The 11,574-nt window shown below is 42.7% G+C and overlaps 1 protein-coding gene across 1 annotated transcript in view; it reads right to left on the bottom strand.

The window, feature by feature from the left end:
* Positions 1-4,969: 4,969 nt before the first annotated feature.
* The window catches only part of LOC137438191 (bone morphogenetic protein receptor type-2), a 121,588-nt gene continuing 114,983 nt past the window's right edge, over positions 4,970-11,574 (bottom strand). The window contains exons 11-12 of the mRNA XM_068133223.2: positions 8,238-8,386; positions 4,970-5,490 (exon numbers count right to left, since the gene is read on the bottom strand). Coding sequence (XP_067989324.2) covers positions 5,118-5,490; positions 8,238-8,386 — 522 coding nt within the window. The 3' untranslated portion in view covers positions 4,970-5,117. The remainder of the gene's footprint in view (positions 5,491-8,237; positions 8,387-11,574) is intronic.

Raw genomic sequence — 11,574 nt, 5'->3', positions numbered from 1 at the left:
GGGGGACCTTAACGAGCATGTCGCTGTAGCGGAGCCAGGTGAAGAGGAATGTGTTAGTAAATTTGGTTTGGGAATGAGGAATAGAGAGGGTCAAGAGCTGATGGAGCTGGTGACAAGGAATGGGATGGCCATAGCTGGTTCATTCTTTCAAAAGCGGGAAAGCCACAAGATTACCTAGAGGAGTGGACAGAACAGAACAGAACTGGATTTGGTGGTGTTAATGAAGCGACAGCTGTGGAGGGTTAAGGATTGCAAGGTAGTGGTGGGAGAGCATGTTACCACCCAGCACAAGCCTGTGGTGTTTGTGGTACGGATGAAGAAAAGGATAGAGGTCAAGAGTAGGGGTCGGAAGGTTATTAGGTGTGGAGTACAAGGAGAGGGTGAGGGTATCATACCTCTTACCGAGGTATGAGCAACTTAGTGAAGAAGCGGAAGGTTTGGAGAGGGAGTGGAAGAAGTACGGAGAGACTTTTAGGTGAATTGGAGAAGTGTTGTGTGGAAGGACGTCAGGAAAGGGTGCATCGTCGAGGGATAGAAACCAGGTATGTTAGACGGAGGAAGTAGTGAAGGCAGTTGGTGAAAAGGACGTTTGGACGAGGAAAGAGAAGATCACGGATAGAGAGAGGCAACCGGATGCGGGGTTTCTGCACCTGTATAGGCAGAACAAGAAAGCAGCAAGGAGAGCTGTGGATAAGGATATGGAAGAGGAGGTGTGCAACAAGTTGGAAGAGGCTAGTGGGAGGAAGGTGATCTATAAATTGGCTCATGACAGGGATTAGGATAGCAAGGACAGGAAGAGGTGATTAAGGATGGTGGCAGGAGGCTCGTGACAGAGAGGGGTGCAGTATTGAAGGTGTGGGAAGGATATTTCAAAGAGCTGTTTAACCGGGAAGGAAGCAACTGAGAGCTGGAGCTACCGAGTTATGTGGAGGGGAAAGTGGGGTTGGTGGAGATCATGGAAGAGGAAGTGTGGATGGCATTGAAAGGGATGAAGAAGGAAAGAGCACCAGGCATTGTAGAGGTATGTACAGAAATGATAATTGCAGTGAGAGAAGTCGGAGTCAGGTGGATGAAGAGGTTGTTGAAGGTATGTATTAGAGAGGGTTCAATTCAGGAGGATTGGAGGACATGGTTTATTTTGCCAATATGGAAGGGGTCATAAGTGACATCATAAGTGACAGTGACATATTCATTGCTTGATTGATTGTTATGGAAGGGGAAGGGAGATGTTCAAGATCCGGGGAAGTACATGGGCATTATGCTTCTTAGCCATGTCATGAAGGTGCTGGAGAGGGTTCGGGATGGGAGAACAAGGAAGAATGTGGAGAAGGAGGTCCGAGAAGAGCAGCAGGGGTTTAGAAAGGGTAGGGGAACGACAAATGGGATGTTCATGCTGACGCAGCTGGTGGAGGAGAGGATGGAGGTGCAAGACGAAAAAGATTAAAGATTAAAATAAATATAAAATTGAAAAAAAAGTTTGGAAATAATTTCACATGACGCCTCAAGGAATTAGATACCTCGGTAATATGTTGAAGTGAGACATGTGATACTGCAAAAACATCAATAAAATTGGGTATTAAAAGTGAACCAAAAATTGTTTGTTTACAAATATCATACAATGCAGCAGCTTCAACTCGGAAAATGAAGAAAATTATATTATTATACATCACAAAAAGGATTATGTTAAAAATGAAGAACACATTCTTCATTGAATTATTAAATTATTGATTAAAAAGTAATATTTTTCCTTTCAACGTCTTGTTTTTGTTTTGATCACTTCAATAAAAAGAGAAGAACCAAGAACCACGCTGCATGTGACTTTGATGAAAAGCTCAATGAGAGGTTTTGTAAATGACTCACAAATGGTCGTAATGGAATTGTCAAATTTCCAGTTTGTTCGTGCGGTGAATTAAAATCGACCGGTGAATTAAAATCGACTGTCTTTACTGCACCTCATTTAATAAATACTGTGATGTAATTATCAAAAGAATACATAATGGTATTGGGTCTTTAAAAAAAAACATCAAAAATGTTGCCGTCGGTGTGTTCGTTCTATTAACCTTTCGGAGTGACATCGAAAATTAATTTTAAGAATATCAGTTCGCTAAACATGACCATCGGCCTGCTCTTTCCTGTTTGTTTCAAAATTGCTTGAGTTGCACTTAATATTAGTATTTGTCTGCTGGCTGTGTTTATATTTGACAGCAAAAAACGAGACAGTTTTATCCACACGATAGATAGGTACTTTACAGTACCGGTATATACACAACAGTGCAGTGTGTATATACATATATATACAGTCACGTGAAAAAGTAAGTACACCCCATGTAAAGTTTTGACTTTCTCAACATATTTCAACATACAGCTATTTGATCTTCATTTCAACAATATTGATAGATAAAGGTGATATAATATAACAAATATCATGAAACATTTACATTTTGTAGTCCATTGTATAATTTAAATAAACATAAATGCAAATTTCGCACGTGGAAAAAGGAAGTACCCCTCTACATTTATCACTACTTCAAATACCTAAAATTAGAATCAGGTGCACCAGCTCAGGTGCAAATGATTAGAACACCGTCAGATAGGATCTTGGAGGAACCTGTCTTATTTAAACCTCAGACATTTAGTTTGGTTTGTTCTTTGTTGTTGGTGTGCGGCATCACCATGCCTAGATCAAAAGAGCTCTCTGAGGCCTTCTGAAAGAAGGTTATAGATGCCGACGAGTCTGGGAAGGGATTTAAAAAGATCTCCAAACAATTTGAAATCAATCATTCGACTGTCCGGAAGATCATCTACAAGTGGAGAAGATTCCAAACTACTGCCAACTTGTTCAGGCCAGGCCGCCCCAGCAAGTTCAGCCCTAGAGCAGACCGCAAGATGCTGAAAGAAGTCTCTAAGAACCCCAAAATGTCATCATGGGACCAACAGGTAGCTCTTGCCACTGTTGATGTCAAAGTGCACGAGTCTACCATTAGAAAGAGGCTGCACAAATTTGATCTGCATGGGAGGTATACCAGGAGGAAACCTTTGCTGTCCAGAAAGAACATCAGGGCAAGACTAAAGTTTGCCAATGAACACCTAGGCAAAGACCAGCACTTCTGGAACAATGTGCTCTGGACAGATGAGTCAAAGGTAGAGCTGTTTGGCCACAGTACCAGAAGACATGTTTGGCGAAAACCAAAGACAGCATTAGACCACAAGAACCTGATACCAACTGTAAAGCATGGTGATGGCAGCTTTGCTGCATCAGGGCCTGGGCAGCTCACCATCATATAATCACTTTGAATTCTTCATTGTACCAGAGGGTGCTTGAGGATAATGTGAGGCCATCTGTCAGAAAGTTGAAGCTCAACCGAAGGTGGACCTTGCAACATGACAATGACCCTAAACATACCAGTAAATGCACCAAGGAATGGCTGAAAAGAAAGAAATGGAGGGTTCTGGAATGGCCAAGTCAAAGCCCGGATCTAAATCCCATCGAGATGTTGTGGGGGGATTTGAAACGAGCTGTGTATACAAGAATCCCCACAAACATCGCACAGCTGAAATAATTCTGCATGGAGGAGTGGGCAAAAATTTCTCCCAGTCGATGTCAGAGACTGGTAGACAGTTATAAGAAATGCCTACTTGAGGTTGTTTCTGCCAAAGGGGACAATACCACCTATTAGAGCCAAGGGTGTACTTACTTTTTCCACATGTGAAATTTCATTTATGTCTATATAAATTATACAATGGACTACAAAATGTAAATGTTTCATGATATTTGTTATATTGTATCACCTTTATCTATCAATATTGTTGAAATGAAGATCAAATAGCTGTATGTTGAAATATGTTAAACAAGTCAAAACTTTACATGGGGTGTACTTACTTTTTCACGTGACTGTATATATATATATGTATGTATATATATATACATATATATATACATACACACACACAGTCAGAACCCGCTATTCACGGTTCTGCTATTCGCGGGTTCCGCATATTTGTGGTTGATAAAATGTGACCTGTTTCTCTATTTGCGGAAAAGTGTCCCATGAATTTGTGGGTTGTTTTCGATTCGCGGCCGTGTCCTGCAAATTCCCAGTTTTTGGGAGGCGCAAAAAATTTTTTTCCATGAGCCGCGAGCATGACATTTATAAAACCCATCTTTCACCAGCCATGCACAAAGCAGCTGGACATACGCAAAAAAACCATCTTCTATGAGCCGCGAGCATGACCTGATTCTACATTCCCTGCCATGTGCTTCGCGTTTTCATGGCTTTCGTGGGTTATCATTTTACATTCACGGGATTTGCCTCGCCATTTCCGGGATTTTCATCGACCTTCGCGGATTATCGTCGACATTCTCGGGATTTGCCTCACCATTTGCGGATTTTGCCTCGCCATTCGTGTTTGTTCCTCTCCATTCGCGGATTTTCATAACTCGGGAACCAATCCCCCCTTTTTCCATCGAAACAATGCCCCGCCATTCACAGTTTCGCAATTCGCGGCATTTCCCAGGAACGTATCCCCCGCAAATAGCGGGGTCCGACTGTACATACATATAAATACATACATGCACATATATATAGACAGAAAGACCACCGACCTTTCTGTGATGGGAAAGTGATAGGCCTATAGACTCAGCTTCATCGCTGGAGATTCCAATGATCTCGAAGGCCTTGCTTTTTCACTTTTATCAGCAAATCCTTACGAGCAAATTTTAATCGATTGCAATCACTGGATTGACAAACGCATTTGAATTATGTGAGATTTCCTCTACGAGATTGAGGCTCATGGAAGAGCTAGGTGACGTGACGGAGCATTCTAACGTTTTATCCTTATTCTGCTTGAATATTTTACTTGTTCAAAGAGGTTTGCAGTTACAAATGAAGTGATGTTGCAGTCAAGCGATGAGTTTATGTGCACATTTTAGCTAAGCATCTGTACATTCTCCTTTATATTTAATTCCTTCTACTTCTTGGCTCTAATTTCATGCATGATATTTTTCCTGTTTCTGTTTATACTTTTCAGATGACAATTGTCTTTGAAGATGCTTTTGCAAATACACCTACTTCTGTTTTACAAAATGAGTGTGGTGCATGCGGTAAAAAAAATTCCACTTAGTGCGTGGTGCACAGGCTGGGTACTTTGTTGGTGATCATTCCCGCAGAGTGCACACACTTCCCCTGGCCTTCCACAACCCCATCGTGCAGCTTCTCATTTAGACCCTTCACGGTCATGCCCAACTCTCCGCGCTTCCGTTGAATGTAGGCCAGTATATCTGCCGGGCTAACTGGTGGCTGATCCCGGGAAGCCAAACTCGATCTCTGTGGTGATCGGAGATCCGATCTGGTGACCGGCACGTCTGTAATAGTATGGCCATTGGGACAGGAGTCTCCAATCATCGGGATTCTGGAGAGCAGAGATGGGTCCTTTGGAGAAGATTCATCAATGGGTGTCGAGTGCTTCTCCGAATTCTGCAGTGCAATCAAACTGCAACGAAACAATGATGTACATCAATTGCAGGTTTATTTGCGGGTTTCACACCATTTCAAATCTCAACATTCACAAGCTAGGTCAGGAATTGTCTGGACTTTTGACATCAATATTTGTCACATTTTATTTGGAGGATTGGAGCAGCTTTTGAGGCCTATAACTGCTGACAGACACTAAATGAAATGAATATCAGTTGAATCTTTCACCTTCTCTTTTCTAATCGTCTACTTCGGAGCTCAACAACTGCATAGCAACCAACCGTTCTTTTCAGGGCGACCTCACTAATACTCACCTCTTTCCAGTTTCCTCCTCACACCTCACCCACTCCTCATACTCACTCCCACTTCTCCTATACGCATCTTAGACACCAACCAGTCTTCCTCCTTTTTACACCCTTCCTCAGAGAATGGACAACGGGGACTCGTCAGTCCGCACCTGGTGAGCGAAGAGGTGGCAAAAGCCCCGCACTGCTCCATCTTGCTTTATCTAGCTTCCTGGGGATGATTATGATTGGCCACCCTTGTAATGTGTTTATGTAAGCAACAGGAATAAGCTAGATAGATCGGGATTGTTCTGCTCTCTGTCCCTGTGCTTTATCAAAATCCCTTGTACATAATAGATTGATTTGAAATTCACCGTATGCTCCCCGCGGCCCTCTTTTCTTGTATATAAATCCTTCACTTGTTACCTGCGTCACCAAAGGTGAATGGAGGTTATGTTTTCACTCCTGTCTGTTTGTCTGTCTGTCTGTGAACAAGACATCTCAAAAGGTTGTGGACGGATTCGGGCGAAATTTGGCAGAGATGTAGCGTATGCGACAAGGACAAAATGATTCGATTTTGGTGAAGATCCGGATTCGGATCCGGCTACTATAATTTTTTAAGTGATTCTTCACCATTGGGAGATGGGGACAAAAACGATATATACACGATATCTCAAAAAGGTGTGGACGGATTTGGATGAAACTTGGTGGACAGGTTGGGTGTGTGATAAGGATTAATTGATTCGATTTTGGTGAAGATCTGAATATGGATTCGGATACATGAGTTATTTAATTTTTTAAAGTGATTTTTCACCATTGAGAGATCGTTCGAAAAGCGATATATAACATGATATTTAAAAAAAGTTATGGACGAGTTATGAATAAACTTGGTGGACGAGTTGGATACAGCAGTTGACAAGAACAATCCGATTAAATTTTGGTTCAGGTCTGAATCCAGATCCGGCCTATCAGTGGGATACAATACAAACTGTTCAGCCTGGCGGAGGTATGCACTCTACCGAGTGCAGCTCTAGTTGAATTCTGCTTTTCGATCTGCTTGAGGTGTCTTTTCCTTCATTGGTCTAGCACTGTCAACACCTAGTGTTAGCGTGGGAGACTTTAATTCCCCCAACTAATTGGCTACAGTCTATGTCTGGTGTGCAATGGCAGTTTCGCTCGGCTGCATTCCATTAAGATTTGATGATAAGACAAGATCAGTGCATAACTGAGGGCTCATTCTCCAACTAGGAAATCATGTGACCCCATGTAAATGGTAATCAGACGGAGAACCCTGGGCCACATGGTCAACTAATTGGCGTTCACGGTTGATTTAGCGACAGATTATCCATGTTCTGGTAGTCCAGGAGGACCGAGGCAACCCCACCACCCACCTCCATCGTAGTAGATCACGAAACCAATAGCTGTAACAAAATTTATGTTTCATGATCGTTATGGTAGTTGGAATAATTGAACCATTATAAATTTCATCTTTTAAAAATTTCACTTTTTTGTTATTTTACCAACAGGTAATTTTGGCACTTAATGGAAGATCTATGACTCAAGTCATTCCCAGGAAGCAATGGTATACAGCAAACAATTGTAACTTGAGAGATGACTCATCCACCAAATTTTGTCATAATCTGTCCACAACTTAAGAATTACTTTTAAAATTCTCGTATCCGGATCCATATTCGGATCCTCACCAAAATCTAATCAATTCGTTCTTGTCGCACACCCAATGGGCCCACCAAGTTTTGTCCAAATCCATCCACAACTTTTTGAGATATTGTGCTATAAATCGTTTTTGGTCCGATATCTTAATGGTGAAGAATCACTTTTTAATTTAAAAAAATGCTCTTATCGGGATCCGGATCTTCACCAAAATTGAATCAATTTGTCTGTGTCAGACACCCAACAGTCCCAACATGCCCACCAAGTTTCGTCTGTATCCGTCCATAACTTTTTCAGACATCTTGCTTACAGACAAACAGCTAGACAGAGGCGAAAAGCGTCGGTAACGGAGGTAAAAATGCAACTTGAATAACAGTGTTTCTTGCTAACACAGGGGTGGATCATTTCATTCTTTTTGAAATGGGGGAATCAGAACGAAGAAGAACCACCTTTCGAGGCCATTTTTCCCCGCAGAGCAGCGGTTGGTCTTTTTCGGGCACCTTGGTCCCCTTTTTTGAAGCAATGTTTTATGGCCGGATGCCCTTCATGCCGCCAACCCTGTTAATCACCTCTTGCGATACAGGGAATTACCAGTGAACTGGTACTCAATTTGCCGACCTCGGAAGGATGACAGACTGAGTCAACCACCCTGGTGTTAATTCAGCGATCGACCGGGATTCGAACCCAGGATCCTAGGATCCCAAGCCGGCACCCTAACCGCTAAGCCAACACCAGGCTAAATGGGGGAATCAGATTATTGCAAAAATTCTTCCTTGTGCATATTTTAAAAATGTAGAATCCATGAGCATACCAAGTGTTCTCCACACTGTCAATGCTGAGACATAGAGGACGCAACTCCCCCAGCTCCTTCATCCTTTCCTCAGTGCAGCATGCCGTAAGTCTTGCCTCCGCGTCCTGTTCCCAGCATTCCTCTATCACCAATTTGAGGTATACCAACGCCTGCAACAAAGGAATATGACACATTGAATGCCACAACATAAGAGAGCTTTGTGAAAGTTTTCGTTGTTACTGCCAGTGGAACAGCAAGAAAAATCAGGCATGAGGAACGTCTATTTGGTCGAAACCAAACATATATTTGGCCACGACTTTAGGTTTATGCAGCAAACATCAAATAAAAGAAACAACAGGCATTTTAAGGCCATTTTCCCTGCTAGAGCGGGGGTTAGCCTATGAAATAACAGAAACAAAATTAGAAGAGGAATCTCAGGAAACGTATTATTTTTTGAAACCAAAGTCAAGGCTCGTGTAAGAGCTAACACATATAACATATCATAAAGGGCGTGGGAGACCAGAGGGGGAGAGAGAGAGAAGGACGCCAACAGTAGGTAATAGGGACATTGGGAGATCTGTGGAAGGGAGAGGGCTGGGGTGGGGTACACGGTATAAAACAAATGGACCCTACAAGGAATTCCAGGAAAGAAAACGTAATTAGAAAAAGGTGGATTTGTTGTGGATTAATGGGGATAGAAAAGATCAAGGTTTTGGATGGGGAAAGATAAGAGATGGTGGTGAACAACTGTATTGAAGACCTGGAGGGAGGAGTGGGATTGAAGGGAGTGTGGGAGTTTGTTACAAAGGTGGGTAGAAAGAGGAATTAAAGAGTGAATGTGAGCAGAGAGTCTTGATTTTGGCAGTTTCACAAGAAAAGGGATGCCGGCAGATCTTGTGTGTCCTGAAGAAATATTTGGGGAACAGAGCACAGACAGAGCTGGGGGAGCTAAGCCAGAGAAGAGTCGGTAGAAGACAGAAAGACCACCAACCTGCCTGTGGTGAGAGAGTGAAAGGCCATCAGAATCAGCTTAATCGCGGGAGATACCAATGCTTCTAAAAGCTTTGGTTTCTACAGTGTGAAGCCGAGCTAGGTGCGAGGCAGGAGCACCAGCCCATGAGGAAGAGCAGTATTCCATTGAGCTGAGGATGAAAGCTTTGTATGTGGTGAGAATCTCAGTAGATCCAAGGAAGGACTTCGTGCTGTTTTGCCGTCGGCTGTTTTGTCGTCTGCTCTTTTGTCGTCGGCTGTTTTGTCGTCGGCTGTTTTGTCGTCGGCTGTTTTGTCGTCGGTTGTTTTGTCATTTGCTGTTTTGTCGTCGGCTGTTTTGTCATTTGCTGTTTTGTCATTTGCTGTTTTGTCATTTGCTGTTTTGTCGTCGGCTATTTTGTCGTCGGCTGGTTTGTCATCAGCTGTTTTGTCGTCGGCTGTTTTGTCGTCGGCTGTTTTGTCGTCTGCTGTTTTGTCGTCTGCTGTTTTGTCGTCTGCTGTTTTGTCGTCTGCTGTTTTGTCATCTGCTGTTTTGTCATTTGCTGTTTTGTCATTTGCTGTTTTGTCATTAGCTGTTTTGTCATTTGCTGTTTTGTCATTTGCCGTTTTGTCATTTGCCGTTTTGTCGTCGGCTGTTTTGTCGTCGGCTGTTTTGTCGTCGGCTGTTTTGTCATCGGCTGTTTTGTCGTCGGCTGTTTTGTCGTCGGCTGTTTTGTCGTCGGCTGTTTTGTCGTCTGTTGTTTTGTCGTCTGCTGTTTTGTCATTTTCTGTTTTGTCGTCTGCTGTTTTGTCATCTGCTGTTTTGGCATTTGCTGTTTTGTCATTTGCCGTTTTGTCATTTGCCGTTTTGTCGTCGGCTGTTTTGTCGTCGGCTGTTTTGTCGTCGGCTGTTTTGTCGTCGGCTGTTTTGTCATCGGCTGTTTTGTCATCTGCTGTTTTGTCATTTGCTGTTTTGTCATTTGCTGTTTTGTCATTTGCTGTTTTGTCATTTGCTGTTTTGTCATTTGCTGTTTTGTCATTTGCCGTTTTGTCATTTGCCGTTTTGTCGTCGGCTGTTTTGTCGTCGGCTGTTTTGTCGTCGGCTGTTTTGTCGTCGGCTGTTTTGTCATCGGCTGTTTTGTCATTTGCTGTTTTGTCGTCTGCTGTTTTGTCATTTACTGTTTTGTCATCGGCTGTTTTCTCGTCGGCTGTTTTGTCGTCGGCTGTTTTGTCGTCGGCTGTTTTGTCGTCGGCTGTTTTGTCGTCGGCTGTTTTGTCGTCGGCTGTTTTGTCGTCGGCTGTTTTGTCGTCAGCTGTTTTGTCGTCGGCTGTTTTGTCATTTGCTGTTGTGTCATTGGCTGTTTTGTCGTCGGCTGTTTTGTCATCGGCTGTTTTCTCATTTGCTGTTTTCTCATTTGCTATTTTCTCATTTACTGTTTTGTCAGTTGCTGTTTTGTCGTCGGCTGTTTTGTCATTTGCTGTTTTGTCATTTGCTGTTTTCTCATTTGCTGTTTTGTCATTTGCTGTTTTGTCATTTGCTGTTTTCGCATCGGCTGTTTTGTCGTCGCATGACAAAATGCCAATGAATAAGATATGCAGGAAGAGGATGAGAAGAGTGAGAGATCAGAGTACTGCTGGTACGTCACCAACGGTATGCCAGGACAAAGTGGGTGTGGTGTGTGGGTAAGGTTCAGGGCGGAGCTGGGGAGGGGTGGCTCAGGGAGCATTCAACAACTTACTAGTGGAACTTGCTGCATCATTTATTCGATATTTGGTAACTAATTTGGCACTCATTGCGGTTATTTAACACTCGACTGAAGCACAATTGGTGAAAATCCAGTGTTTTTGAAGGATTGTTGCCATCGATCGTGTTGTCCTGCTCCGATGGGCAATCCTCCCATAACCAAACATGGAACAAGTACAGATACAATCATTCAAAGTACACCGCCCCATGCCAAATAAATAAATAACATATCCTCCAGCGTGCGACACATGGAGATGATATTGGGAGGGAGAGATGTACAATAATGATTGATTAATTGATTAATTGCATAATTAAAAAATAATAATAACAATCAAAATGCTAATAGCATACCTAAACCACCAGTGTTTCATCCGAATCTGAAACTTTTTGAAAATTAATTAATTGGGTAATTATTTGAATAATCGCCCAGACAAACAAACAAACAAACAAAGTGAAAACCGAGTATGCCCTTCCGGCGCACGTCATCGTCGGGTCTGCTTTGGTGCCCGGTGATGACATCATGCAGCACCTGGAGATGTAAGAGGAAAGGAGGGATGTACAATATTCGAATCAAGTGATGATGCTCTGTTAATTGTATGATACATGCTGTTATTGTATATCTCAATACTTGTTTAAACTTCATGA

This window comes from Myxine glutinosa, chromosome 12 (genome assembly GCF_964187855.1).
Source record: "Myxine glutinosa chromosome 12, kmMyxGlut1.1, whole genome shotgun sequence".
NCBI lineage: Eukaryota > Metazoa > Chordata > Myxini > Myxiniformes > Myxinidae > Myxine > Myxine glutinosa.
The sequence above is the reverse complement of the archived record's forward strand: the minus strand, read 5'-3'. Positions and strand labels throughout refer to the sequence as shown.